This window comes from Equus przewalskii, unplaced genomic scaffold, assembly GCF_037783145.1.
Source record: "Equus przewalskii isolate Varuska unplaced genomic scaffold, EquPr2 ChrUn-10, whole genome shotgun sequence".
NCBI classification, from domain to species: Eukaryota; Metazoa; Chordata; class Mammalia; order Perissodactyla; family Equidae; genus Equus; species Equus przewalskii.
The window spans coordinates 1,149,898-1,173,256 of record NW_027228747.1 but is presented as its reverse complement, the minus strand read 5'-3'; the positions used below and the strand labels follow the sequence as shown (position 1 = coordinate 1,173,256).

Here is a 23,359-nt window from a genome sequence, read left to right as displayed (position 1 = left end):
AAGAAGGAAGAGACAAAAGAGTAAAAATTTGGTCATCTTCAGAGAAGGGGACTAGAGGGACCTGAAAGAAAACAGTGAGACCCGGGAATTTAAGACAGCTATAAACATCTGGGACGCATGCCTTCTCAGACTGACCATGTGCCCACCCCTTTCCCAAGACAAACGAATCAGATACTGTACAGCTGTATAGAAACATCTTTTATTTGGGTAACATGTCCCAAAACAGGTCAGTTAGTAAAATAGATTCTAGAGAATATGGCCCTATGCACAGCCCTCCCTCCCCCAAAAATAACCCTGGAGGTGAGTCTTCCCCGTCCCCCTTGGGCTCCTCTAGTATAAAAAAAGTTTTGGCAGCTCAGTGTTTATCGTCTGGGCCTGGGGCACCATGCCCACATTCAGTATTCCTAGGGTGCAGCAGTGGTAGGGAGCCGTAGGTCTGCCAACCCTACCCCTACCCCAACCCGGCAAATGTTTCTGCCCCACCCCAGGATCTGGGACCAAAATAAAGAGCAAGCAGGCCCCCTCCACTGAGATGCTGGGCAGGGCTCAGTGCCATCACTGTGCTTTGAGAAAGAGGGAGGGGATTTATTTGGCACTTTAAAAATAGGAGTAAGCAGGACTGGCAAAGCCATAGAAGGTGCCAAAACTGGCAGAAAGAGGCCATTTGGCACTAGTCCCTTGGGAGAAAGGAAGAGGGAGATAGATATGAGAGTAGGAGCTAAGAAAAGTAGGAGGGGTCCAATCCACTAGCTGAAATGGGATAGAACCAAGAGGACTGCTGACTCTGGGCCTGTGCCCGCTCTATACCTCTATCCCACAGCAGCTGGGTGCCCACTTCTGGCCTCCCCACTGTCAGCTTGTCTCTATGTATAGTGTCTGACTCCTGATTCTAGCACTCAGTGTCTTCTCAATACTGTCCCTTGATCATGTCTCTAGTGACTTGACCATCCCTTGTCCCTTAGGCCTTGTCGCTTGGGCCCAGTCCCCTCTCATTGGTCAGATAGTTCCAAGGCTCCGTCCCTATCTCCCATAAAACTCTGTCGTCCTCAATTCCTCCCTTCCCCACTCCTTCCTATTCCCCACACACTGGAGGAGGGGAGGAAGGTCAAGGGAACCTGACACCCAACCTCCCCTGCCCCTCTTGGAGCCCCCTAGACTTGGATGAAGAGCAGGCCAGTGAGCAGGGCAAAGCCTGCTAGGAGCAGAATGACCTTGAGGATCCTCTGCTCAGAAGTGGCCAGCTCCTGGGGCAAGATTTCCAGGAAGGTTATATAGAGAAAAGTGCCAGCCGCCATGCCCTCCAGCACAGACTGAGCCAGCTGGTGCAGTGGCCCAGCTGACTCTGCCAGAGCTGCACCCAGCCCAATGCCCAGAGGTGTCATGCATGAGAAGAGAATCCCACAGCCAGCCACCACTTGCGCTCGCAGGTGGCTCTGCAGCAGACGCAGGGACAAGCTGACTGCCAGGATACCCTTGTGGAGCAGCAAAGCCAGGCACAGCTCCATGGCCCGAGCCCGGTCTCGCTGCAGCCCCACCGCCAGCCCCTCGAACACTGAGTGTAGGGCGAGGGAGAAGACCAGTACACAGGCACGCAGGGCTGAAGGGGTTGTGGGAGCTCCGCCTGTCTGTGGGACCCCTGACCCATCATGCCAGTGCTGCGGCCCACCATTTGCTGTTCCCAGCAGAGCCCTTGTCTCCTCTCGAGGCGGTGGCCCCGACTGCTCCTTGTAAGCCAGCGTGATCTGCTCCATCACCAGGACAAGGAAGAAGCCCATGGCCAGGATGAACTCTTGCAGGGGGAACTGGAGCTGTGGGCAGAGAGGGGAGCAAGGAGTTCAGGAGACAGGCCAAGAGTGGGGAGGGGGAGTCAGATGCAGAGTCTAGAAGAGTCCCAGTTACACAGACTTGGGGTCCCATACAGACACAGGGCCACTCTTGGTCACACAGAGATACAGAGTCACTTGGTGACAGAGACACAGAATGCTATACAATCACAGATTATGGTGTCACTCAGTGTTACATGTAGACCAAGATTTCTCAACTTTGGCACTATTAACATTTGGGGCCAGATAATTCTTTGTTGTGGGGCTGTCTTGTGCACTATAGGATGCTTAGTAGCATCTCTAGTCTCTACCCATTAGATGTGAGCAGCAAGCACAACATCCTCTCTCCCAGAGTTTTTTTTTTTTTTGAGGAAGATTAGCCCTTGAGCTAACATCTGCTGCCAATCCTCCTCTTTTTGCTGAGGAAGACTGGCCCTGAGCTAATATCTGTGCCTATCTTCCTCTACTTTATATGTGGGACGCCTACCACAGCATGGCTTGTTAAGTGGTGCCATGTCCACACCTGGGATCCAAACCGGCGAACCCGGGGCTGCTGAAGCAGAACGTGCGAACTTAACCGCTGCGCCACCAGGCTGGCCCCTCCCCCAGAGTTTTGACAATCAAATGTCTCCAGATATTACCAAATGTTTTGGCGGGGGGGAGGGGGGCCTGCAAAACCACCCCAAGTTGAGAATCACTGATGTAGATGTACACAATGTCACATGTAGGCATACAAAGGGTCACACATTGGCCCACCTTCCCAATTGCTCACACACAGAGCCACATACTGTCCCAGAGACATTCAGGCTTACACACAGTCACACGGAGACACAGGTCACTCAGTCACAGCCACATGGAGGGTTACATCCAGTGTCACTTCCTTAGTCTTAGGGAAATAAAGGAAGAGGCCAGGGCGCTTTCCTCATGCCACCACCCAACTGTCTCGGTTTTTCCTATGAGCCTTATGCCTTGGACTTGATCTTCCCCACATCTTACTTCCTTGGGCTATCATCTTTTTGATCAGCAACACCAGGCCCCTAGGAATTGCCTACTACCCTTCCCAGGCCTATAGGGATCTCTATCTCCAACCCCTCAGGAAAGTGGTGAGAGGGTGAAGATGATTCTTGGAGCACTGTTAACTTCCTGGAGGATGGAACTGAGAAACCCACAGAGTAGGTCACACACCTGGTAATAAGGCTCCTCACACTGTCTCACAGGGTACATCATAGGGGTCACAAAGGGACTGGGTGGGGAAACCACAGAAAAAATTATGCCCTATAACTAAAAATCACAATTCATAGGGTCACATGCCAAGAGCCTTCCACACAGTCATGGAGTGACACAGGAACAGATCCACACAAACCACTTCCCTAGAGGTATGTAACTGAACATACCCACACAGACAGGACACATGCAGCTGGCCAGTGCTCACCGTTACATGCAGGGCCGCCAGGGCCTTATCTATGGCAGCCAGGTAGTCAGGCAGCAGGTCCAGGAGACAGGTAGCCAGAAAGACACCCCCTGCGAAGCAGCTTACTAGGCTCAGGGCTTTTTGGCGGGAGGCTAGGCAGGAGTGGAGCACAGAGGGGAATGAGTAAATGAACCCCCTCCAGGCCCCACTATCCCAACCCAAGCAATGGTCACTCTTGCCTTCCCCTCCTTAGGTCTCCTTCCAAGCCTCAGAGCCTTCCCACCCCAGGCATCCGTGGCATCAGGGAAAAGGATAGGCTCACCTGAGGCTTCAGGGTTAGCTCCGGGCCGGCGCAGCACACAGATGGGCACCAAACTGCACATGAGAGTGAGCAGCAGCAGCAGCAGCAGGGCCCCCAACTTCACCTCCAGTCCCACAGGTACCGGGGGCTCTGAGGCTACCGCCTCGGGTCGCCACACCAGGAGCTCTGGCTCTCCCCAGGGCCCCATGGTGGCTGTGGTAGCTCCAGTGACTCTCAGACCTAGGAAGACAGAGTGATTGGGCGAATGGTCACTAAGGAAAAATGGGGCCAAGGAAAGGGGAAGGTTGGTCAGCAGAGTGCAGCTCCCTCATCCCAGCCACTTTCTGTCCTTCCCCCACCCAGTGTGACTCATCTACTCCTGTACTGGGAACATTCCTCTTTCCCCTCAGACTTTATCCTTTCCAAGTGACTTATTCAGAGTCCCAGCAAGGGGGAAACTGAAGTGTGAGGACCGTGTGGCTATCTCAGCACCCTTTCACCTGGAGCTCCTAGAGGACTGAGGAGCCGGGGTCCTCTAAGGAAAGCAGAGGCCAGGTCCCCGCTCCAGGAAGGAATGGATGAAGCGATGGGGCTTCGGGGCTGTGGAAGGATGTCGTGGGTAGCTTCGTGGACCACCTGAACAGGGCGAGTTTGGGTGCGGGATCACTCTCCCCCTCCGGTTTCCCCAGCGCCATCCCCCCGAAAGCAGAGAGCGACCACTTCAGGCCATAGGCTGGGACGTTGGGGCAGATAACTACAGAGGGGCTCTAGGGGTCTGGGGTCTGGGACGGGCTGACACAACAACTGAGGGCGGTGTCTGGAAGTCCGGGCTCCGGGAGGCGGGTTCAAGGCCGCCAGCGTCCCGGGAGGCAGAAGAAGAATGTGAGAGCCAGGACTCCGGCTCCTAGGCCCCGGGAAGGCGGGCGGCAGACCCAGCCTCCGCTCCCGGGGAGGCCGCACTCACCTCCCGAGGGTCTCACTACGAGGCATCCGCGCGGTTCCGGCCGCCCGTCGGGAATTCCCGCCCCCTCCCCATCGCTCCCCCTCCCCCCGCGACTGCTGCGTACCCGCCCCCGCTGCCAATGACAGCGCCCGGCGGGCGGGACCCAGCTGGGAGTGACGTGAGCTAGGAGCAATCGGAGACCAGCAGCGGGAGACCGGCGGAGGCGGGGACCCGGGGCGAGTCCTGGAGAGCAGAGGAAGGGGCGAGGGAGCGGACTTCGGGGCTGCGGGCCTAGGCTGCTGTGTGGAGGTCTGGTGGGCTGAATCTGGCCGGTCGACAAAGGCTTTGATCGATTGAAGATTTTAAAAGAGGAAGCTGGAAACCCTGCGGGCAAGGCTCCTGCCCCATACCCGCCCCCGCATTCCCAAGTCTTCCGCTCCCACAGCTCTAAGGATATCTTCCTGGTCTTGGGCCAAAGTCTTCTTACCTATCTCTTAGAAGATTCTAAGACTCCCTCTGTGCACCTTGGCGCCAAAGCGAAAGCCTTCCCTTCTTAGGACTGATTTCCTTGCTTGACTTCCTTTGCCACCACCCACAAGAAAGAAAAAAGACAAGGCAGAATTGGAAAAGGGGGATGAAAAGAGAGGGCAATTCTGGAAAGTCATCCCTTCCTGACTGCCAACGGCCTGAGCGGACTTCTCTGCAGCCTTCTGCCTTCAAGTGGGTATAGAAGTGGTGGGACCCATCTCAGGGGGTGCTGAAACCCAGCTCAGTGAAGAGCTTTTGGAAGTACGCTCCAATTTACCATCATACCATGCCTCAGGCATCTGGCCAGGTTCTCTCCAAACACATCTCCAACTCTCCAAGTCATCTCCCTCCAGCCCTGCCAGAGTTTTCTGTTCCATGAATGCACCAAGGTGTTTAACTCAGGGCTTGCACTGTTTCCTTAGCCTAGATCCTCTTGGCCCACATCCCTGTGCTACCAGATCTAGCCTCATGGGAGAGGAGGATACAAAGGAGGAAAATAAAGAAGGAGGCTCAGCCTATTCTTTTTTGCAAAGGTGAAAACGCCTCATTTCCTAAAGAAAGGACAGGGTGATCCCTCTGATAAGGTTCAGGACGTGGAGGCCAGCAACTTCCTTAAGAAAAGGGGGAATGGGGGCTGGCCGAGGGCATAGTGGTTAAGTTTGCATGCTCCACTTTGGCAGCCCAGGGTTCGTGGGTTCAGATCCCAGGCGTGGACCTACACACCAGTCATCAAGCCACATTGTGGAAGCATCCCACGTATAAAATAGAGGAAGATTGGCACAGATGTTAGCTCAGGGCCAATCTTCCTCATCAAAAAAGAAAAGGGAAAATGTAGGACTTCTTGAAGGAGGGGGTCTAGGAGAAAGGAATCATATAGTACTCTAAGATCAGGATATAAGTGAAATGCGTATTGGTGTCCCATCATTTAATAATAATTATCATTGCCATTCCAAGCTCTTAATTAAAAGATAAAAATTACTATTAGAGGCAATTCCAGACTATTCAGGGGGATATTATGCATGCTATTGCTTTCCTGTGGCAAACTGTGTTTTCAACAATATTGATAATTAGTAACACTAACAAGAAATCATGAACTGGGAGTCAGGACACCTGAGTACTAGTCCCAGCTGTACCTGTGATCTTAGGCAAGTCATTTTCCCTTTCAGGAGCTCGACAAATCAGGTGGAACAGAGAAGTTAGACTAGCAGATGATGCCAGAGGTCCCTTCCAGTTCTAACATAAATGGAAGCTGACTATATTTCCCACTTAATCATCTCTGCACATGTAGCTTGCCGGAAGCCCTTTGAAACCTTCTTGATCTAGGAAAGATCTAAGCAAGGACAGCTCTGCTTTCCTTAGAACTCTGCATTAGTCTAGGAAGCTTGCTTTGTCTCTTTACTTCTCCAGCAAGATGCAGGGAGAGAAGCAGAAAGACAGAGTTGGGAAATTTGAGAAAGCCCCAGCAGGGTAAACCAGGGTAGTTTAGTATAGTGCGAAGAATATGGACTCAGGCATTCCAATCTTGGTTCAGCTACTTACAGAGTAATTTTGAGAAAGTTACTTAACCTCTCTCTGCCAGCTATGAGTTGCTATGAGAATTATACAAGTAACATGAAAATGTCTGACCATACAGTAGTTACTCTGTAAGTATTAGATCCTGTTCCAGTTTTTACCCTTAGCCCGTTCAAACTTTCACAAGAAGAGCAGTTTGAAATCTGGATCCACACCCTAACTTTCCTGCTTTATTCACCCAGCTATGCTTTATCTGGAGCTCTACTGGGGAGGCTGGCAGACAAAATCATACCTGTATCAGGATAGCTCCATTATTTTATTTAAAGTGTATTCCTGGGTCATCAATCCCTAGACCAAGGCAAAAATCCCGAGTTTTGGTATTCTCCTTTCTAGTCATGGATCTTTATCTCCTCATCGGTCAAATTAGTAAAATATTACCTGCTGTGTTTACCTCAGAGCTGTTGTGGATTAAGTGAGAGAACAATGTTTATGAAAACATTTTGTAAACTGTACAAATGCAGGACACATACTGCTGTTGGTAATTAAACAAGAAGACAAATTCCCACATCAAACCCAAATGACTTTTTAACCTTTCGCAGTTTTCCAGACCCTTGTCCCTCCGTTAGTTAAGAGTCCTGTGAGCATGTGTGTATAACCGCTGTTCTTTATCAGTAGCATGAGGCACAGATTACGGATTTGGACAACGCGCCATTGCACGATTTTCCGCCGGCTGAGTCAACGCTCTGTCACTTAACTTGGGTCAACAGGTTATTTACTCCAGCCTAGGTAATAATCTGGGTTTTGGAGTCACGTGGCAAGCGAAACCAAGCCATACCGCTCCCACCTGTATTCTCAGAACTTTGCCCCAACTTCCCTACTGTTTGTCTTCTGGTTCTTACTCTCCCTGTGGTCCCGCGGAACCCAATCCCCGCGGAACAAATAAATCCTCCGGCCCCATTGGCCTCGCTCCCTCTCCGACAGCCCATTCTGACCAGTTACGCTGGAGCCTGCCTCGAGAGGGTGATTCCATTTGCTCAATGCCCTGCCCCTCAACCCCTCACGTCTTTAGCTTCCAATCAGACTCAACTGTGGGACAAGCGCCATGGGGTGGGGGAGGGGATGCCGCCGTAAATCTTGGGCAATTCTGTTGATTCCTTCCTTCTTTGTTTTCAACCTTGCCACGATCTCCTTAATAAAATTGATGGCCGGAGAACAGTCACGTCCTGTGCTCCAGTCACAGCCATTTCTAGCCTTCCCTGAGGAGCCACCAAAACCCTCAGGAAGATTTGCTATCGCGAGGAGAAACTGAGGCAGAAAGGACGAGGCTGCCTAAGTTTTACTTAAGTCGAGTTTGCGGACGCTGAGCCTTTTAACCCCTTGCCCCCAGATACAGTGCCCCTACCGTGGCTCCTGGCTAGGTGCAACCCACTTTTTCCTGGTGTAAGGCTGGGGGCGGGGTCTAGCTGGGCAGGTCCAGGATGCGAGATCCTGGAGGAAAGAAAAGGAGCAGTGTTTGGGGCCGTCAGCAGGCTAGGCTGGCTTGGCAGGGCTGGACTCTTCCTAAGAGGTAATATCCAGGGGGGGCCCATTTGTCTCAACCAGAGAGATAAGGTGGGAGGCAAGATCTTCAGGTAACAGGTGAGGGGGCTGTGCACGTGAAGGGTTAGAGGAACCCAGAAGCTGTGGGGGGTAGGGGGGTGGAATGCTACCATCCTCTCTCTGCAGTTCTCCTCTCCTCCAGTGCCTCCCAGCAGAAGGATGGATTTCAGAACCCCTGAGCTGCTGGACATGTGGCTAGAGCCCCCAGAAGATGTCTTCTCAACAGGATCCTTCCTGGAACTGGGATTCCACTGTCCACCTCCAGAGGTCCCTGTGACTAGGCTGCAAGAACAGGGGAAGCAAGGCTGGGAGTCCAGTGGGGGCCTTGGCTGTGTGAGTGTGATGAGTGGAAGTGTTGGTGGGTTGAGACACACCTCTGATAAGAAGCCCAAGAGGCTTCAGCCTCCACATGGAGAGAGGTCTGAAGACAGAGCCCCTAAAATAGACATGAGCTGTAACAATGCCTATGTCCAAGGATAGAAGGGACTGAAACTGAAGCATGAAGGATCAAGGTTGATGTCAGGTAACATTTCCAGAATTCTTTCCTGTAAGCATCTATACCCTCTTCTACTGTAGGGCCTTCAAGAGAGTGAGCCTGAAGATTTCCTGAAGCTTTTCATTGATCCCAATGAAGTGTACTGCTCAGAAGCATCTCCTGGCAGTGACAGTGGAATCTCTGAGGACCCTGGCCATCCAGACAGTCCCCCTGCCTCCAAGGCACCCAGTTCCCCTGCCCTCTATGAGGTTGTCTATGAGGCAGGGGCTCTGGAGAGGATGCAGGGGGAAACTGGGCCAGCTGTAGAGCCCATCTCTATCCAGCTAGGTCAGTGTTCTTTGTGGGAAGAGGACAATGGCCCTTCAGGTCTAGCCCTAGCCCTGGGGTTAAGGGACTAGTGCTAGTGCCCAACCTGTGCCACTCCCAGACCCTGCTGTTGTCAGGGGTACCCTCCATCCCTTTTCTCCCAGCCACCTGTGTCTCCCTCAGATCAGCGGAGCCCACCACTTTTGATGCCTGATGCCTGCATGGTCAGTGAACTGCACCTTGATGCTCATGCCCACATCCTGCCCAGAGCAGGCACTGTAAACCCAGTGCCTCCCGTGACCCTGGTGAGTCTTGGGGTCAACTGGATCCAATACTCTCTGATACACACATAATATAGCCACACAGATGGGGAAAGGGGGTAAAGGAGGGGGAAACTGATGCTGAACTTTGTCCTAATTTTTGCGACGTCAGGCCTGAAGACTGGGGAGACATAAGCAGCTTTAAGAGCAGGAAAGGACAAGGGAGGCAGAGCCCTTGTGGGTAAGGTGATGATAACTCAGTTAAGGAGAAGGTGGAGTGAGGGAATCTGGGACTAGGGCTCAGGAGAAAGCCTGGACCTCTATGCATTGTTTGTTCAGTCAGGGCCATTGTCTCAGCCTTGGGTCAGGAAGTAGAAATGGGACAGGCCGCCTGGAAATCCAATTGGTTACTGGACACAGGGTATAGAAGCAACTGCAACTACGTTTCCACTGGAACATTTGTCCAGGGGCACCCACTGCCCAGGGCTACAGTGTAGGGAGTAACACTTCAGATACCGTCCCCAGGCTGGCTGGGCTGGTTCCTGCAGTGGGGGCGCGGAGGGGACCTTGCTCACATCACTGTTCCTTCTTTTATCCTGGAAAGGACTCCTTGTGTGCAAAAGGCAGGGAACAGGTTCTGGCCTCCCTGGAAATCTGTGGTTGAAGCTGGGGCCAGAAGCCAAGCCAAGTATCTTAGAATCCTGGGCTGTGGGACATTAGAAAGTCTGATCTTTCTATACTTGAGTTGCATCGAAAACACTGGGAGTTTGTGGTTGTTTTGTTTTTTAAATAAAACCCTCTAGGCCTCATTCTCAGAGATTTTGATTGGTGGATTGGGAGGGACACCCCTATAATAGTTCCACCAAATAGTTGCAGGAGCAAGAAGGGAGCATCAGGAAAAGGCAGATGGAAGAAATGGTTTAGCTAAAAGCCAAAGACCCATCAGGAGGCAAAAGCAAAAACTACTTCCTGTTAAGTCACAAAGTGAAGCATAAACCTTTCAAAAAGGAGTATTAGAAAGGCAAGTTACTCAGTTGGCAGGCTCATGTTAACCAGACGCCATCTACCCTCCCCATGCACTTTGTGATGAGAAGTAACTCAGTCTGGTTACCCTTGGGGAGTTCTTTGAGAGGAGACAGCGCTTCAGTCTGACAAGTAGGGCTCAGACCCTAGGGGAGAATGGGTCACTTCCCCAGGGAGCTCCCTGTGGTTGACCAGGTGACTGGATAAAATTCTCTGCCTAGTAGAAGTTAATGGCTGAAAGGGAATCATTTGCCTGCTGTAAAATAAAGCCTGATCTTTGCCTGCTGTTAGAATTAACCTTAGTGAGTTCCTCCACATCCTCTTCAAATACTCCTAAAGTTTGGGGAGATGTGCTCTGGAACACAGGCCCTCTCTAGCTTGCTCACAGTGCCAACGTCCTAAGTCTGTGGGCAAAGGATATGACAAAACCTCCTCTTGTTTTCCTTCTCAGCCTCAGGAGGTCCCTTTGGCTTGATCCAGAGCCCATCTGAATTAAGGTCCCTGCCCTTCACTTCACTTCATGATTATTCCTCAGTGCAAAGGGGAACAACGACCAGAAGGCATGCAAGGGGAGCGGCCTGGGCGATGGAAATGGGATGACCCTTTCCCCATTCTCATCACATCTCTTCCTCTTCCCCACCAGCTGCCCTGTCAAACCTTATTCCTAACAGATGAGGAGAAGCGTCTGCTGGGGCAGGAAGGGGTTTCCCTGCCCTCTCATCTGCCCCTCACCAAGGTAACATGCTTTCACAAAGGGCATCCCAACCCAGTGGCCCCACCATGGCTTCTGAAGAGCCAGAATCGCAGGGGCGAGTTGGGGAGTTGGGAGAGGTTAAAGCCCCAGGAATGACATACCCTGGCCCCCAGGCAGAGGAGAGGGTCCTCAAGAAGGTCAGGAGGAAAATACGTAACAAGCAGTCAGCTCAGGACAGTCGGCGGCGGAAGAAAGAGTACATCGATGGACTAGAGAGCAGGTATGTTTGGACTCACATTTCTGGCTTCCCATGCACCTCGTCTGGGCTCCCTTCCTTACTAAGGCAGGCAAGGTGAGGGACTCACATGATTGCAGAGCCTTGGTCTACCCTTCCACACTCCCTAGGGTGGCTGCCTGTTCTGCACAGAACCAGGAACTACAGAAAAAAGTCCAGGAGCTAGAGAGGCACAATATGTGAGTGAAAGCATAGTGTGTGCTTTGGGGGGAAGGGTGTGGCCCACAGGGACACCATTCTTGGGCCCTGGTTCCCAGATCTAACTCTTCATTCCTCCTTCCCCAGCTCCCTGGTGACTCAGCTCCGCCAGCTACAGATGCTCATTGCTCAAACTTCCAACAAAGCTGCCCAGACCAGCACTTGTGTTCTGGTACCATTAATCTACTTTCCATCTCCCCTTACCTCCCCCATCTTCTGCCACACTTCCATCCTGATACCCCTACTCCCTAGCCATACCAATCTTCCCATCCCTCATGACCCTAACTGCCCTGTGCTCCCTTTATTGTCCCCATAGCCCAAGTGTCCTCTTGCTTCTTCTCAGATCCTCCTTTTTTCTCTGGCTCTCATCATCCTGCCCAGTTTCAGCCCCTTTCAGGGTCTACCAGAAGCTGGGCCTGACGATTACCAGCCTCATGGAGGTGAGAGGCAAGGGCAGAGTGGGACTCTGTTCTTCAGGGTAGTCAAGAGGGGGAAGAGAGGTCCTGTCCTGTCTAGGATCCCCTGCCCAAGGGAGCACTCTACTACTGCCCTTTTTCCTTCACCCACAGTGATTTCCAGAAATATCCTGACTCACAAGGACATGACAGAAAATCTGGAGACCCCAGTGGTAGAGTCCAGATTAGGGGGGCCACCTGGGGGCATAAATGGCTCCACAAGTACACTACTTGAGAAGATAGGAGGGAAGCTAGGCCCCAGCCGGCGCGTCAGAACTGTGCTGCATGCAGATGAGATGTGAGCTGGAACACTTCCTGTCCCATTTCCCAGTCGCAGTAAGGAATCAGGGCTCCCCTATGGTTTTGCTTTCCCCTGAGATTCCCACTCAGGGTTCTTTGGCCTCAGGGGTCTAAATCACTTCAGGACACCCTAGATGTCTATATCCTGAGGCCCATACCCCGTGAGGGGACACCTCAAATACTTTTGTCGTGTATCTGTGATTTTATTTCTTCTTTGGGCTTAGGGTTGAGGGGAAACAGAAGTTTTGGTTGAGAAATAAACTTTTTGCTAAAACTGTATCCTGAATGTGGTAAATGAGTAGTAGAGGGGGGAAAGATACGTGTTTGGTAAACAGGGCTAAAGTTCCCATCCCCTTTCCCTCTCTGCCTCCATGACTTCTGCCCCAAACCAATTACAGTAGAGAAGGAAACTATTTTACTCTGTTTATTGTGCTCATTAATGATCCAAAGGAGGAAGATGGGAGAAAGGGGGTGCCACCACAAGGTTCCAAAGAACCAGGGGCATAAGCCAGTCCATTCTACTTTCTCTGTCTGAGGTAGGGTCGCTAAGACCCATATAAAAGGGGAGCAGGTAGCTATATGGACTCGATTTGCTTCCGGACCTTTTCCAGAGCCTTTCTGTCCAGCTGTCGCTGACGAATGATGACAAGGCAAGCGAAGACCAAGGCCACACCCACGACAGCACCTTCAAATTTCCAGAATAAGTGTTGTTCCATCACAGCTGAGCGGCAGCTGAGGGCAGGAAGAAACAGTTATTCCCAGGGAAGGTCAGATAGCCTCACTCTCTAATCTCTCTTCTACTTCAGCCTAACCAAGATATATCCAGGGGGAAAAGAGAAAACCAGATTCAGCCTTCTAATGTGTTTACAGTACATAAGTCCCACTCCGATATATCATTTCATTTTCTGGTGAGGGAAGCAGAGCTGGTGTTAACCAATTTTACTCATGAGAAAATATGGCCAGTAATATAGTGCTGAGGAGTAGAGTTGGGACTTGGGTTCAAGTAATTTGGCTCCAATATGCCATGCTACTTTTAGACCAAGAAGAAGAGGTGGGACTATCTACCTAAAGTCCTAGGAGCAGAGGTGAGCTAGGGGGTTTCAAGAAGAGAAATAGCACTTGCCTTTTGAACTCATTCCTCTTAGATGAGCTGCATGTGATTTTCTCCACATACCCTGTGGAACCACACTCAGGGGTGGTTTTCTGCCAGGAGAAAAGGACCAAAGCACATGTTAGGAAGGGGCAGCAGGAGAAGCAGAAAGGCTGCCAGTCGAAGGGGCAGGTGCCCAAGTGCTATGGCTCAGAGATGGTAGGCAACAGAGATCTAATGAAGAGTTCTGATGGGGATGGTGGAAGTGGCGGCTGCCTGCTTAGAAATGTGTGTTAGAAAGAACATTCCAGGGGCAATAGTCTAGGAGAGGTGGGGACAGGTTCCAGAGCCTACTGGATTAAAAATGAACATAACATGGTTATTAGCTAAACATTGCCTTAACTTGGAAAGAAAAGGGCACATTTTCGGGGGGAGATAAGTTAAGATTTGGACATATACTGAGACTGCGAGGAAAAAGACGAAAAGATAATGCAGAGGCCCACTTAGTAAGACTTAGGGACTGATTAGATGTGGGAAAAAAAGGGCCAGAAAACAGATACTCACAGCCTGGAAACTAGAACATGGAGCACACTCTTCTGCCACCACAGACTCTTCCACCAGCCAGCACGGCAAATTTGAGGCGCTCACTAAAAGGGAAGAGAAATGCCAGCCCCAGACCTCATTTAGAAAATATTTCTCCCAAAGCTTCTGCCCATTCAACTTCCCAGCACAGCTGAATGCCCTCACTCTCCATGGTGCCGCCCTTTTCCACCTGTGCTCTTGGTATATGGGAGGATGTAAAAACGAAACAAAACTATGGGGGCGCGGGGTTCTCAGGCCATCACCCACCTGACAGCTTCTCCTCCCGCACCGGCGCGTCTGCTTGGCTGCAGCGGGTGAGGGGGAAAAGCGCAAAAGTCAGAAACCAGAAACCAGACCCCCTCCCCCGCCACCTCGCCTCCGCGGTGCAGGGACACAGTATCCCTCATCTCCGGGGGCGGCGACGACCCGCTCCCCTCGTCCCCCCTTTTTCCCTGCCCTCAGCCCCTCCTCACCAGAGCTTTAAGGTGACAGCGCAGAGCAACCAGCAGAGGTGGCGGCCTGGGGGGAGGCCACGCCTCCCCGCGCCCGCAGGCATGGGGCGCTCAGGGTCGCGCCTGTCCGCTCGACTGGCCTCGTGCCCCGGCCGGAGCGCAGAGGCGGCGCTCGTTCCGCAGCCCTCCGGAGGTTCCAGGTCAGGGCTGCGAGATGCTGGGGCTGCCTATCGGGCCAAAGGCTCTACCGGGGCGTCCCCATGGCCACGGCGAGAAGCCAAGGCGCATCGATCGTTCGGGGCTGCGCGCCCGGTCTTCGGCCGCTCGTCGGGCCTAGCAGCCCCTCCCCAGCGCTCCCGCTCGCGGCGCGGCCATCTTGCCCCGCCGAGGATCCCGAGCGCGGGCCGGTCGGCGGGGGCGGGGGCGCGCGAGCTGCCGCCTGTCGGGGCTTGTAGTCTTCCGGGTGGTGGCGGCCGTCACGGCGCCAGTGCGACGACCGCGGCCATTGGCTCGCGCCGCGGGGCATGCTGGGCCTGGCAAGCCTCCGCCGGAGCGGGAAATGGCGGCTGTGAGGCTTGCCTGCTCTCTCGCTTCGCTGCTCCCTGGGCTGTCGCCTCCTTACCCATTCTGGGCTCGGTCAGCAGCGAGACGTAAAAAAGAACAATCCGTCGTCCTCTCAGGACTTTGCTCCCTCCTTAAAACCCGCGATTCACCATTCACCCTCAGCCTTCCGGACACTCTTCCCCATCTCATCCTTCCCGCCTCGGTGGATGGTCAAGGGAGAAGGGGGGTTGGCGGCCCAGGGATGGAGGCGAAACTGCACTTTCTCCCGAGACCCACAGTGAACCTGAAGGCTTCCCTTGTCTCTTTGCTCCCACTCAGCTCTAGTACTCAGATGTCACCTTCTCTTAGCTTAATTGCTAAATTACTCCCCAGAACTGGTCCTTTGAATAACCTCAAATGTTCTCGGCTCTCTCTTGCTCCTATATAATGGAATAATCTTTAGTGCAACGAGGAAAGTACGAGATTTGAAGTCCCAATGAGTGTTGTGTCTAAGGTGCTTATGAGCTATGTTACTCTAGGATGGTATCTGGTTCTCAGTGTTCAACATAAAATGGAAATGCTAATATGCATTTTTAGGGTTTTTTGGCGAGATGCAAATCACCTGTGTATGAAAACACTTTCCTTATTCTCTTCTAATTATATTGCCTTACATTTGTATCATACTTTTTGAATGCAACATTTAGCTCATTTTGATCCTCCTCAGTAATCCTGAGGAATCAGAGTTGGTATTATCCCTGCTTTATGAGTAAGCTCAGAGTATAAGTGACTTGTCCAAGGTCACCCAGCTAGTGAGTGAGAGCTGAGGCTTGAGCCCAGACTTTCAACTCCAGGGCTAAGGATTTATGTCTGTTTTCCATCCCTATGCAGTTAAACCTTGATACATATCCAGAACCTCAGTGACTTGACCCACACTCTGGGTTCATGCTTTACTGTCTGGGAACATATTGGTCACTATCCTAATGCTGCCAGAATTGTCCTAGTTTTACATATACGTATGTCAGCAGCCTCCCAGACAACTGGATCATGTGAGTTTAGTTTTCTTAGATGCTCAGTAGATAGATAGGAGGTACTTAAAATAAACTTTATATAATAATAATCTGGACCCCACTTCTCCAGATCAAAGGGCTTATCCCCATACTTGTTTCTTGCTAACTCTGTTCCACATTCTCCTCCCCCATAAGTTTTTCTAGCCTAAAGACCACAGCTCCCTCCTCTCCCCAACAGCCCTAAGGACTAAAGCACTTTATTTTGGGATTAACAGCGTATCTGGCGCTATATCCCATAAATTCTGTCTTCCCCCTAAAACTTAAAGCTGGCTTCTCAAGAGCAGAAACTATCAGTCTGTGGAAAGATCATTGGGTGGGAGTTGGGAAAAAAAAAGCCTGGTGAGGGCTGAGCTTTAATTTTGCTTGAGACTATTTATGCATTCCTTTAAGTTAATTATCTGCCTGTTTGTGTCAATAGTGGTATGTTGGGGCCGGCCCGGTAGTGCAGCAGTTAAGTGTGCAGGTTCCGCTTTGGTGGCCTGGGGTTCGTTCGCTGGTTCGGATACCAGGTGCAGACATGGCACCGCTTGGCAAGCTATGCTGTGGAAGGCGTCCCACGTATAAAAAAGTAGAGGAAGATGGGTTAGCTCAGGGTCAGTCTTCCTCAGTGAAAAGAGGAGGATTGACAGCAGTTAGCTCAAGGCTAATCTTCCTCAAAAAAAAAAAAAAAAATAGTCGTATGTTACAGAAAGTAGGGTGTGGGTTTTTGCCCAACAGTTTTTAGCTATAATATAAGTTTTGGCTGATATCTTTTAGTATTGTTACTCTTTACCCAGTCCTACCATGTCTCATGACAAGCTGTGAGATTTTATAAGATCTCACTTCCAATAGCTGTCCCAAGCAATTGAATAGGATCTCTACACTGAAACTGGATTTTAAAATACCTGCTCTGGGGTATGATGAAGATATCAGTCAGTTTTCTTCCTGGGATTCATAAGATGCAAGTCTTTCCTCATCTCGTGAGCAAATTAAACCAGCTGGGCAGTTGACTACAGAGCTCAAACATAAGCCACACATAAGGATCATTACCTCATTGAAGTTTGGATACTTAATACAGTTATCAAATCATTTCCCAGGTTCTTCTCCCATCACTGTCGTACTTTTTTTGAGTGTTGTCTTTTACCAACAAAACAATAGCACATGGGGCCAGCCCCGTGGCCTAGTGGTTAAGTTCTGCTTCGGCAGCCCAGGTTCAGTTCCCGGGCACAGACCTACACCACTTGGTGGTGGCATGCCATGGTGGTGACCTACGTACAAGATAGAGGAAGGCTGGCACAGATGTTAGCTCAGGGAAAATCTTCCTCAAGCAAAAAGAGGAAGATTGGCAACAGATGTTAGCTCAGGGCCAATCTGCCTCAGCAAAAAAACCCTCAGCAGCACAAAAAACGCTTTGCTGCTGACTCAAGGGTTGTGCCACAGATTTGCATACTGTAGGCTTGGGGATTTCTTAAATGCCTTGAACATAATATCTATGAATAAAATGAGAGGATTTTTCTAATAGTGTTTTGTCCAAACCAAACCTGACATTTTCATTGTCCTGTTAAAAGATCAAGTCTGTGAGATAATTTTGCTGTTTAATGTGAAAGGGTAAAGGGAACTATGCATACTTGAGGGCCCTGTATATCAAAGCCAAGCTTTCTGGTGGTGGTTCTTTTGCTTCCCAATAGTTTTCCCTCTTTGTTATGCAGTAGTTAGGAGCTGTGTTTGTTAAAATTTGCTTGTCCCTCTTCTGCTAAGTACCACCCAATGGTTATGTTTAACTTGACCATTGTGCTTGGTACATAGTAGATGCTCAATAAAGTATTTATTAGTAAATGAACCTCTTCTGTGTCTCATTTTCCTCATCTATAAAAGCAGATAATAATGCCTACCAGCTGCCTAACGGCATTCCTGGCAAACTCAAAGGTGCTTGCAGAAATCACTGGATACACAATCCCAGGTCCTGTTATTTCCCTGAGGCTTGGGCTGTCACTCCCCTGGGGAGGCCCAAGAAAGAGTCTTCCTCCTCTTTCGGAATCTCTTAGACAGGGCTCTGCCCACAAGGATCCTCTAAACCCCATCATGGAAAGAAGATGTCCAGACTGTCAGGGTCTCTGTTCCTTGCTGTTTTCCTCATCAAATAAACAGCTGGGGAAGGGAGAACTGCAGGACTAGTCCTGGCATCACAAGAACCCAGCCAGATTCAGGCAGACCAACCACCTTAGAGAGGGAGGATTAGGTTTATGAGTAGAGAGCAATTCCAACAATGATGGAAGTTACCCAAACCAGGGACATTTGTGCAAATGGCAGCCTTTAATACTGAGAAAGACCATGTAGAGTGACAAGACAGGACCAAACCTTCAGAGGGTGGCACTGAGCCAGCCTCTCACAGGACGCTAAAACCTGACCCAGTATGAGAATAAAGCAATCATTTATTTACATTTATGTTTGCCCTGGAAACAAAGGGAAGGTCTGAGGCCCAGGGCCATGTATCCCTCCTTTCCTCCTCCCTATCTCCCTACCTCCTTCTCACCTTTTTTCACTTCCTCAATTCTTTCTCTTCACCTTGCCTATTCTGCCTCCTTTCCTTCTTTTCCTCTTTCCTTCCCTCTCCTTCCTTTTTTCTTCTCCATTTTCTCCTCATTCTTCCACCGTCTACCCATCTCTATCACTCCAAGCCCTACCTGCTATTTCTCCCCTGCCCAGCCGCTCAGCCCTGCCTCCCTCAGGTTCAGCCTCCAGGCTTAGGGTGGGAAGGCAAAAAGGGGTCCTCAGCCCAGGGAGCACTTGTTGGTGTTCTTCTTGTCACAAGTTTTCAGGTCAGTGCTGGGGGACTTGTTGCTGTTTCCCTAGATGGAGAAGGGCACAGGGTCAGGATGAGAATAGCTCGCTGGAGTCTGAGGCTATAAACTGTTTGAAGGGGACCCACCCTCATGCGAAGTCTTAGCACTGCTCCCCTCCTCAGTTTTTACTCCCAACATACAAATACATAGTGGGGCTTAGCCCAGCAGAACCAACTCACCGATCTCCGGCTTCCTGACTTGAGCAAGATGTCCCGGGCCAGGGAACTGAAAGCCTAATGGGGAAAGGAGAGATTGGTCAGAACAGATTGGAGGGGAAGAAAAATCTATCTTCCAATACGTCATCTCTTCAGGGGGGGGAGTGGGGTGTCTCTCACCTCATCCACATTCATACTGGATTTGGCACTTGTTTCGAAAAATCGGATTCCATGCTCCCGAGCCAACTGTAGGGAGTGAAATGGGAAGAAGAAAGTTGAAGAAAGGGCAGTAGCCAAGTCTTCTGCAATCTGACCTTATCTTGGCCCTCCCAGCCCTTTTCCAGAACATTGCCCAGCTTGGTCTTTACCTTATCGGCCTGCTCCTTCTGCACCTTCCTCTTGGCCTCCATATCACACTTGTTCCCCAGCAGGAGGCGCTCCACCCCAGCGGAGGCATTCTGGGAGCAAAAGGGTAAGATGAGTAAAAGTTGGGTCCTGCTCATCTTCACAGTCCTCTTCATCCTCCAGGTTCTACCCAATTCCCCCATCTCTCTGGGAGGGTCCTTACCTCTTTGATGCTCTTCATCCAGTTCTGAATATTCTCAAAGGATTTCTCATCTGTGATGTCGTATACTAGGATAATGCCCTGGGGGATGGCAGAGTTCACAATGGAGCCTTAGACCATATTCCCCTGTTTAGGCTTCCCACTGTCCTCTAAATGACCCTGCGAGTTCTATCCAGGAGTCTAATCACTAGGCCATGTGGGGCCCTCTGCAACTCACACTGTGCCCCCCATTTTTCCCTGCTCCAACCCCTGCCCCTCTGTACTCATAAACCTACATTCTACTGCCTCATGCCCTCATCCCTTGTCCAGACCCACACTTCGTACCATGGCTCCCCGGTAATAGGCAGTAGTTATCGTCTTGAATCGCTCTTGGCCAGCTGTGTCCCTGAAGAGGTGGAATATTTCATGCGGTGGGATAGAGGGAAGGGCTCTTCAAAGAGAGCATTCCCCTTGGCTAAGAATTTAGCTTTTTATAACAGTGTGGGGCTGACAGGAACAGAATAAGGAAACAGCAAAGGGGGAAAGGGATGAAAGACAGTTGGGCTAATACTGAGAGATGGTAGAGGCCTAAGAAACAAGATCTTTCTGGTTTATTCACTGGATGCTTACTCTGCCAAGCACCGCGTATGGATCATTTTATATGTATGTGCCATTTTATCTAATCTTCACTCTATCCCTGTGAGACATGTTTTATTATCCCTATTTTACAAATGAGGAAACAGATTTGGAGAGGCTAAATAACTGACGAGGGTCATTCTGTAACAGAGCCAGAATTTGAGCCACAGCCTACTCTTATCTATTTTGTCATAAATCCTCCATTAAGCCTCTACCACTTAAACACCTTCAGGGGCTCCAGCTTCCTTATGACAGTCAAGTCAAACCTCTGCACTTAGCTTTCCAGGCTCTCCATAATTTAAAGAGAGTACTAGACTTAGAGTCAAGTATAATTCTGCTATTTGCTATTTAACTGCTTAGAGCCTGTTTCCACATTATAGCTCAACAGCGATTTGTTGTCAAGTTCAGAAAATGCTCTGGAGCCAGGAGAGGCAAGAGAGTTAGAAAAAAGCTGAAAATAGTTAAGCGAGCAGGAAGAGAGATGGAAAGACATCTGAGTTAGGTGACAGAAATGGATTAGGAGAAGAACTGGAAGGAACAATGGGGAAAGGGAGAGAAATGAAGCAAAATGGAAGGAAAAAGTTTACAGGAAGTAAATGAGGAGGTCTGGTTAGGAGTCCTGGGGGATTCACTCACCAGACTTGCAGTTTGATCTTCTTCCCTTCTATATCCACAGTGCGGATCTTGAAATCAATTCCTAGGGTGGAGAGTGCACACATGTACGCGTGTGCATGTAAAAGTGTGTGGTAGGAAAGACTGGAATGGAGCAGCAGCAATGCCAGAAATTCTGAAGGGGAGGCACTTGAGAAGCAATCTTGTTGGAAGTGTAAAACTAGGAGAATTTTCTCAAAGCTGTATTTGTACAGCAAGCATAATTGTTTTTACTTAGAGTTTATGGACTTTGGGGCGAGAAGGTAATAAAAATTCTGCAGGGAGGCTTAGGGCCCTTAAGGGACCTCTTGAGTAGTCAGACATGCCAGCTGACAACTCCCTCAATTCAGTCTGTCTCCTCCAAAATATTACTTTCAGATTTCTGTTCCTTTCTGGTTTTTAGAACCCTCTACTCTCGGTACTCCACTTACTCTCCTGGCCCTATAGGGTAAAGAGTGAGGGAAAAGTAGCTGATGCCACTCTATGTGAATTAACTAGTAGGCCAGGCTTGGAACCAAGAAAGTCTGAGGCTGAACAAGATTCCTCCTGAGACTGAACTAGGAAAGAGGGGCATTTTTCCTTTCCCTTTCTAATCAGAATTGTCTAGAGACTCTCCTTGTCCTATTTCCCAGGCCAGAGGAGATTAAGAAAGATGAGAGAGGAGGAGGGGAGACAATGTTCTTGGTGGAAACTTGGGCACCTCCCCCAAGCCTGTTGGGAGCCCCAGGAAGGAGGCTGAGTCACCAGGCTGACTCAGAGACCCCAAAAGTCCCCTCTTTCCCACCTTCCTTACCAGGCTGACTGCATATTCATGATCAGTCCTTGGGCCACCCTCCAGCACACTCGGCCACTCTGTTGCACCCTCCCTAACCCCCTATCAAGTTGAGGGGCAAGGAGACTAAGAAATAGATGGTAAGGTGGGGGATACAATGAGAGAGTTTGAAACTCAGCGGGACAGAAAGAGGGTAGCAGAATTGTGAGAAAGATGTTCAGGGAGAGGGGATACAGGAAATATGGAGAGTGGATCAAGAGTTCTAGGTGAATGGGGGTGGGGGAAGCGGAACTGAGAGAGAAATAGAGAAGGGTTCATGTGGATTTGAGGAGATGAAGGAGAAGGATGGTACCAAGAAAATGAGGGGCTGGCCAAACTGGAGTTACCAGGAGACCTCAGAGAAGTTAGAGGTTTGGGTACCATCCACAGACATGTATGGGGGATGGGTCTGAGACAGGGCTGAGGGACTGGAGTTTAGAAACCTCTTTCTCAGGGGACTGAAAAGAGGGGTCACCAGTAATTCAGGAGCCGGAGGATGAGGGCATAGGGGAGTCCGGGGTCTGGGATATGGCCAGTGGGCTCACCGATGGTGGAGATGTAAGTGTTGTTGAAGTTGTCCTCTGCAAAGCGAATGATCAGACAAGTCTTGCCCACCCCCGAGTCCCCGATCAGCAGCAACTTGAAGAGGTGGTCGTAGGCTTTGGCCATGGCGGACACTGGGGGAGCCGGGGGAGGGGTGGGGAAGCGCCGGGCACTGGTAGGCGGGATTGGAGGGTTGGCAGACAGAGCAGCCGGAGCCCAGGCCAGGAAGAAGTTTTCCTCCCTCTCCGCCCAGGCTCCGGGAAGGAGGAGAGGCGGCACTCCTCTGGGCCCCACCCCCTGCCCGCCCACCCCTTTCGCCCGGCCAGGGCAGCCAGCCCAGCCTCCTCTTCACTGGGCTTTCCCTTCCCAGCCTAGGCTGGCCTACCTCTCTCGCCATTTCCCACAAATTTTTGCTTACTATCGTCCAGCTCTTGTGACCTAACTTTTCCAGTCTGAGGCCAGAGAAGCTGGAGTGAAGGGAAGTAGAAGATTAACCAAGATGATCGGTGGAAGAGGAATTTTAGAGCAATTAGGGGAAGGGAAAAGTTTGGGAAAATAAGGGTGACGGAGGGGATGGCATTGGGACTTAACAAAAACTGAAGGCTGAGTTTTGGAAGGGCTATTCAAGGGAGATAGAAGCTTTCTGGGACAGTTCTAGAATTCTGATGTTAGTGTTCCAAGCCCTTAGTTCTAGAATCCCCACTCCTTTTGAAAAAAGCGGGATGCCTTGGAGTAGGTTAGTTGTTGTGTCCGTCTGCCCCCTGGTGGAACACAATGAAAATTAAAATTAATTATACACTGAATCAGCCCCACCTTACCCCAATACCAACAACCACCAACTCCCCCGTCCGCCCTCCGCGCCTCCCCGCCCCGCTCGCCTCCCCAAGAGTTCACCTAGACACATTCTGGGGCTTCAGATGAAACAGACTTCCTTCTGGGACCTTATGTGTGATTTATCTGACAAGCAAGCCCAGGAAGACAAATTGGGACTACAAATGTCTGGTCTCATTTTTTTTGATGAGTTGTGGATCTTTTAACACAGCCCTGACCAGTACTCCTGATACTCCACTGAACAAGCTGTGAATATGTAGCCTGGGCAACCAGGAAGCTGAAGTACGGAAAGCATGGCTATAAAGAATCAAGTTTATTTTCGCCTTTGGAAAAAATTACTCAAAATATCTGCTTTTCTAATAGTGGGTCAATAGAATCGTCTTTGTATAACAATAGTGTACTGGTTGTGAGAAGGCATCTTTTGTCACTTCACTTATCCTTGTCACCTTCTGTGCCTAAGTTTGTCCCTTCTAAAACACAACTATTCG

The 23,359-nt window shown here is 50.5% G+C and overlaps 4 protein-coding genes across 14 annotated transcripts; 1 reads left to right on the top strand and 3 right to left on the bottom strand.

Annotated features, from left to right (window-relative positions):
- Positions 1–183: 183 nt before the first annotated feature.
- On the bottom strand, positions 184–4,650 carry SLC39A1 (solute carrier family 39 member 1). 3 transcript variants are annotated; one of them, XM_008526875.2, is made up of 5 exons: positions 4,500–4,622; positions 4,036–4,171; positions 3,557–3,775; positions 3,256–3,386; positions 184–1,808 (listed from the first exon to the last, which is right to left on the bottom strand). In XM_008526875.2, the coding sequence occupies exons 3-5, from the start codon at positions 3,741–3,743 to the stop codon at positions 1,152–1,154; spliced, it is 975 nt and encodes a 324-aa protein (XP_008525097.1). In that variant the 5' UTR covers positions 3,744–3,775; positions 4,036–4,171; positions 4,500–4,622; the 3' UTR covers positions 184–1,151. The 3 variants fall into 3 exon arrangements, with proteins under 3 accessions (XP_008525097.1, XP_008525096.1, XP_070463594.1); XM_008526874.2 differs by lacking the exon at positions 4,036–4,171 and having other exon boundaries at positions 4,500–4,650; XM_070607493.1 differs by lacking the exons at positions 3,256–3,386; positions 4,036–4,171 and having other exon boundaries at positions 186–1,808; positions 4,500–4,637.
- Positions 4,651–4,703: 53 nt separating this feature from the next.
- CREB3L4 (cAMP responsive element binding protein 3 like 4) lies at positions 4,704–12,423 on the top strand. 8 transcript variants are annotated; one of them, XM_070607488.1, is made up of 10 exons: positions 4,704–5,198; positions 8,260–8,450; positions 8,694–8,940; positions 9,103–9,224; positions 10,846–10,938; positions 11,070–11,176; positions 11,302–11,370; positions 11,477–11,561; positions 11,733–11,829; positions 11,959–12,423. In XM_070607488.1, coding segments are annotated over exons 1-10 (1,200 nt in total). In that variant the 5' UTR covers positions 4,704–5,197; the 3' UTR covers positions 12,147–12,423. The 8 variants fall into 8 exon arrangements, with proteins under 8 accessions (XP_070463589.1, XP_070463590.1, XP_070463592.1 ...); XM_070607489.1 differs by having other exon boundaries at positions 5,174–5,198; positions 8,260–8,384; XM_070607491.1 differs by lacking the exon at positions 4,704–5,198 and adding an exon at positions 7,607–7,936 and having other exon boundaries at positions 8,260–8,384.
- Positions 12,424–12,553: 130 nt separating this feature from the next.
- JTB (jumping translocation breakpoint) lies at positions 12,554–18,383 on the bottom strand. Its single transcript, XM_008526881.2, has 5 exons — positions 14,290–18,383; positions 14,084–14,121; positions 13,799–13,881; positions 13,268–13,347; positions 12,554–12,876 (listed from the first exon to the last, which is right to left on the bottom strand). Exons 1-5 carry the CDS (start codon positions 14,370–14,372, stop codon positions 12,720–12,722), a joined length of 441 nt encoding a protein of 146 aa, XP_008525103.2. The 5' UTR covers positions 14,373–18,383; the 3' UTR covers positions 12,554–12,719.
- Positions 18,152–22,801, bottom strand: RAB13 (RAB13, member RAS oncogene family). 2 transcript variants are annotated; one of them, XM_008526883.2, is made up of 8 exons: positions 22,043–22,801; positions 20,672–20,732; positions 19,745–19,805; positions 19,424–19,501; positions 19,224–19,313; positions 19,036–19,101; positions 18,880–18,933; positions 18,152–18,706 (listed from the first exon to the last, which is right to left on the bottom strand). In XM_008526883.2, exons 1-8 carry the CDS (start codon positions 22,164–22,166, stop codon positions 18,629–18,631), a joined length of 612 nt encoding a protein of 203 aa, XP_008525105.1. In that variant the 5' UTR covers positions 22,167–22,801; the 3' UTR covers positions 18,152–18,628. The 2 variants fall into 2 exon arrangements, with proteins under 2 accessions (XP_008525105.1, XP_070463595.1); XM_070607494.1 differs by lacking the exon at positions 20,672–20,732 and having other exon boundaries at positions 22,043–22,295.
- Positions 22,802–23,359: the final 558 nt, after the last annotated feature.

Coding starts and splice junctions, on each gene's coding strand:
- SLC39A1 (XM_008526874.2), bottom strand. CDS start 3,743: ATGGGGCCCTGGGGAGAGCCAGAGCTCCTGGTGTGGCGACCCGAGGCG. Junction 3,387..3,556: donor AGCTAACCCTGAAGCCTCAG/GTGAGCCTATCC, acceptor ACTCCTGCCTAG/CCTCCCGCCAAAAAGCCCTG. Junction 1,809..3,255: donor TGGCGGCCCTGCATGTAACG/GTGAGCACTGGC, acceptor CTCTGCCCACAG/CTCCAGTTCCCCCTGCAAGA.
- CREB3L4 (XM_070607488.1), top strand. Junction 11,371..11,476: donor GAGCTAGAGAGGCACAATAT/GTGAGTGAAAGC, acceptor CTCCTTCCCCAG/CTCCCTGGTGACTCAGCTCC. Junction 11,830..11,958: donor CGATTACCAGCCTCATGGAG/GTGAGAGGCAAG, acceptor CTTCACCCACAG/TGATTTCCAGAAATATCCTG.
- JTB (XM_008526881.2), bottom strand. CDS start 14,372: ATGCCTGCGGGCGCGGGGAGGCGTGGCCTCCCCCCAGGCCGCCACCTC. Junction 14,122..14,289: donor GCTGTCACCTTAAAGCTCTG/GTGAGGAGGGGC, acceptor CACCCGCTGCAG/CCAAGCAGACGCGCCGGTGC. Junction 13,348..13,798: donor CATGTTCTAGTTTCCAGGCT/GTGAGTATCTGT, acceptor TTCTCCTGGCAG/AAAACCACCCCTGAGTGTGG.
- RAB13 (XM_008526883.2), bottom strand. CDS start 22,166: ATGGCCAAAGCCTACGACCACCTCTTCAAGTTGCTGCTGATCGGGGAC. Junction 20,733..22,042: donor CACTTACATCTCCACCATCG/GTGAGCCCACTG, acceptor TCTCCACCCTAG/GAATTGATTTCAAGATCCGC. Junction 18,934..19,035: donor CCAGTATGAATGTGGATGAG/GTGAGAGACACC, acceptor TTTCCCCATTAG/GCTTTCAGTTCCCTGGCCCG.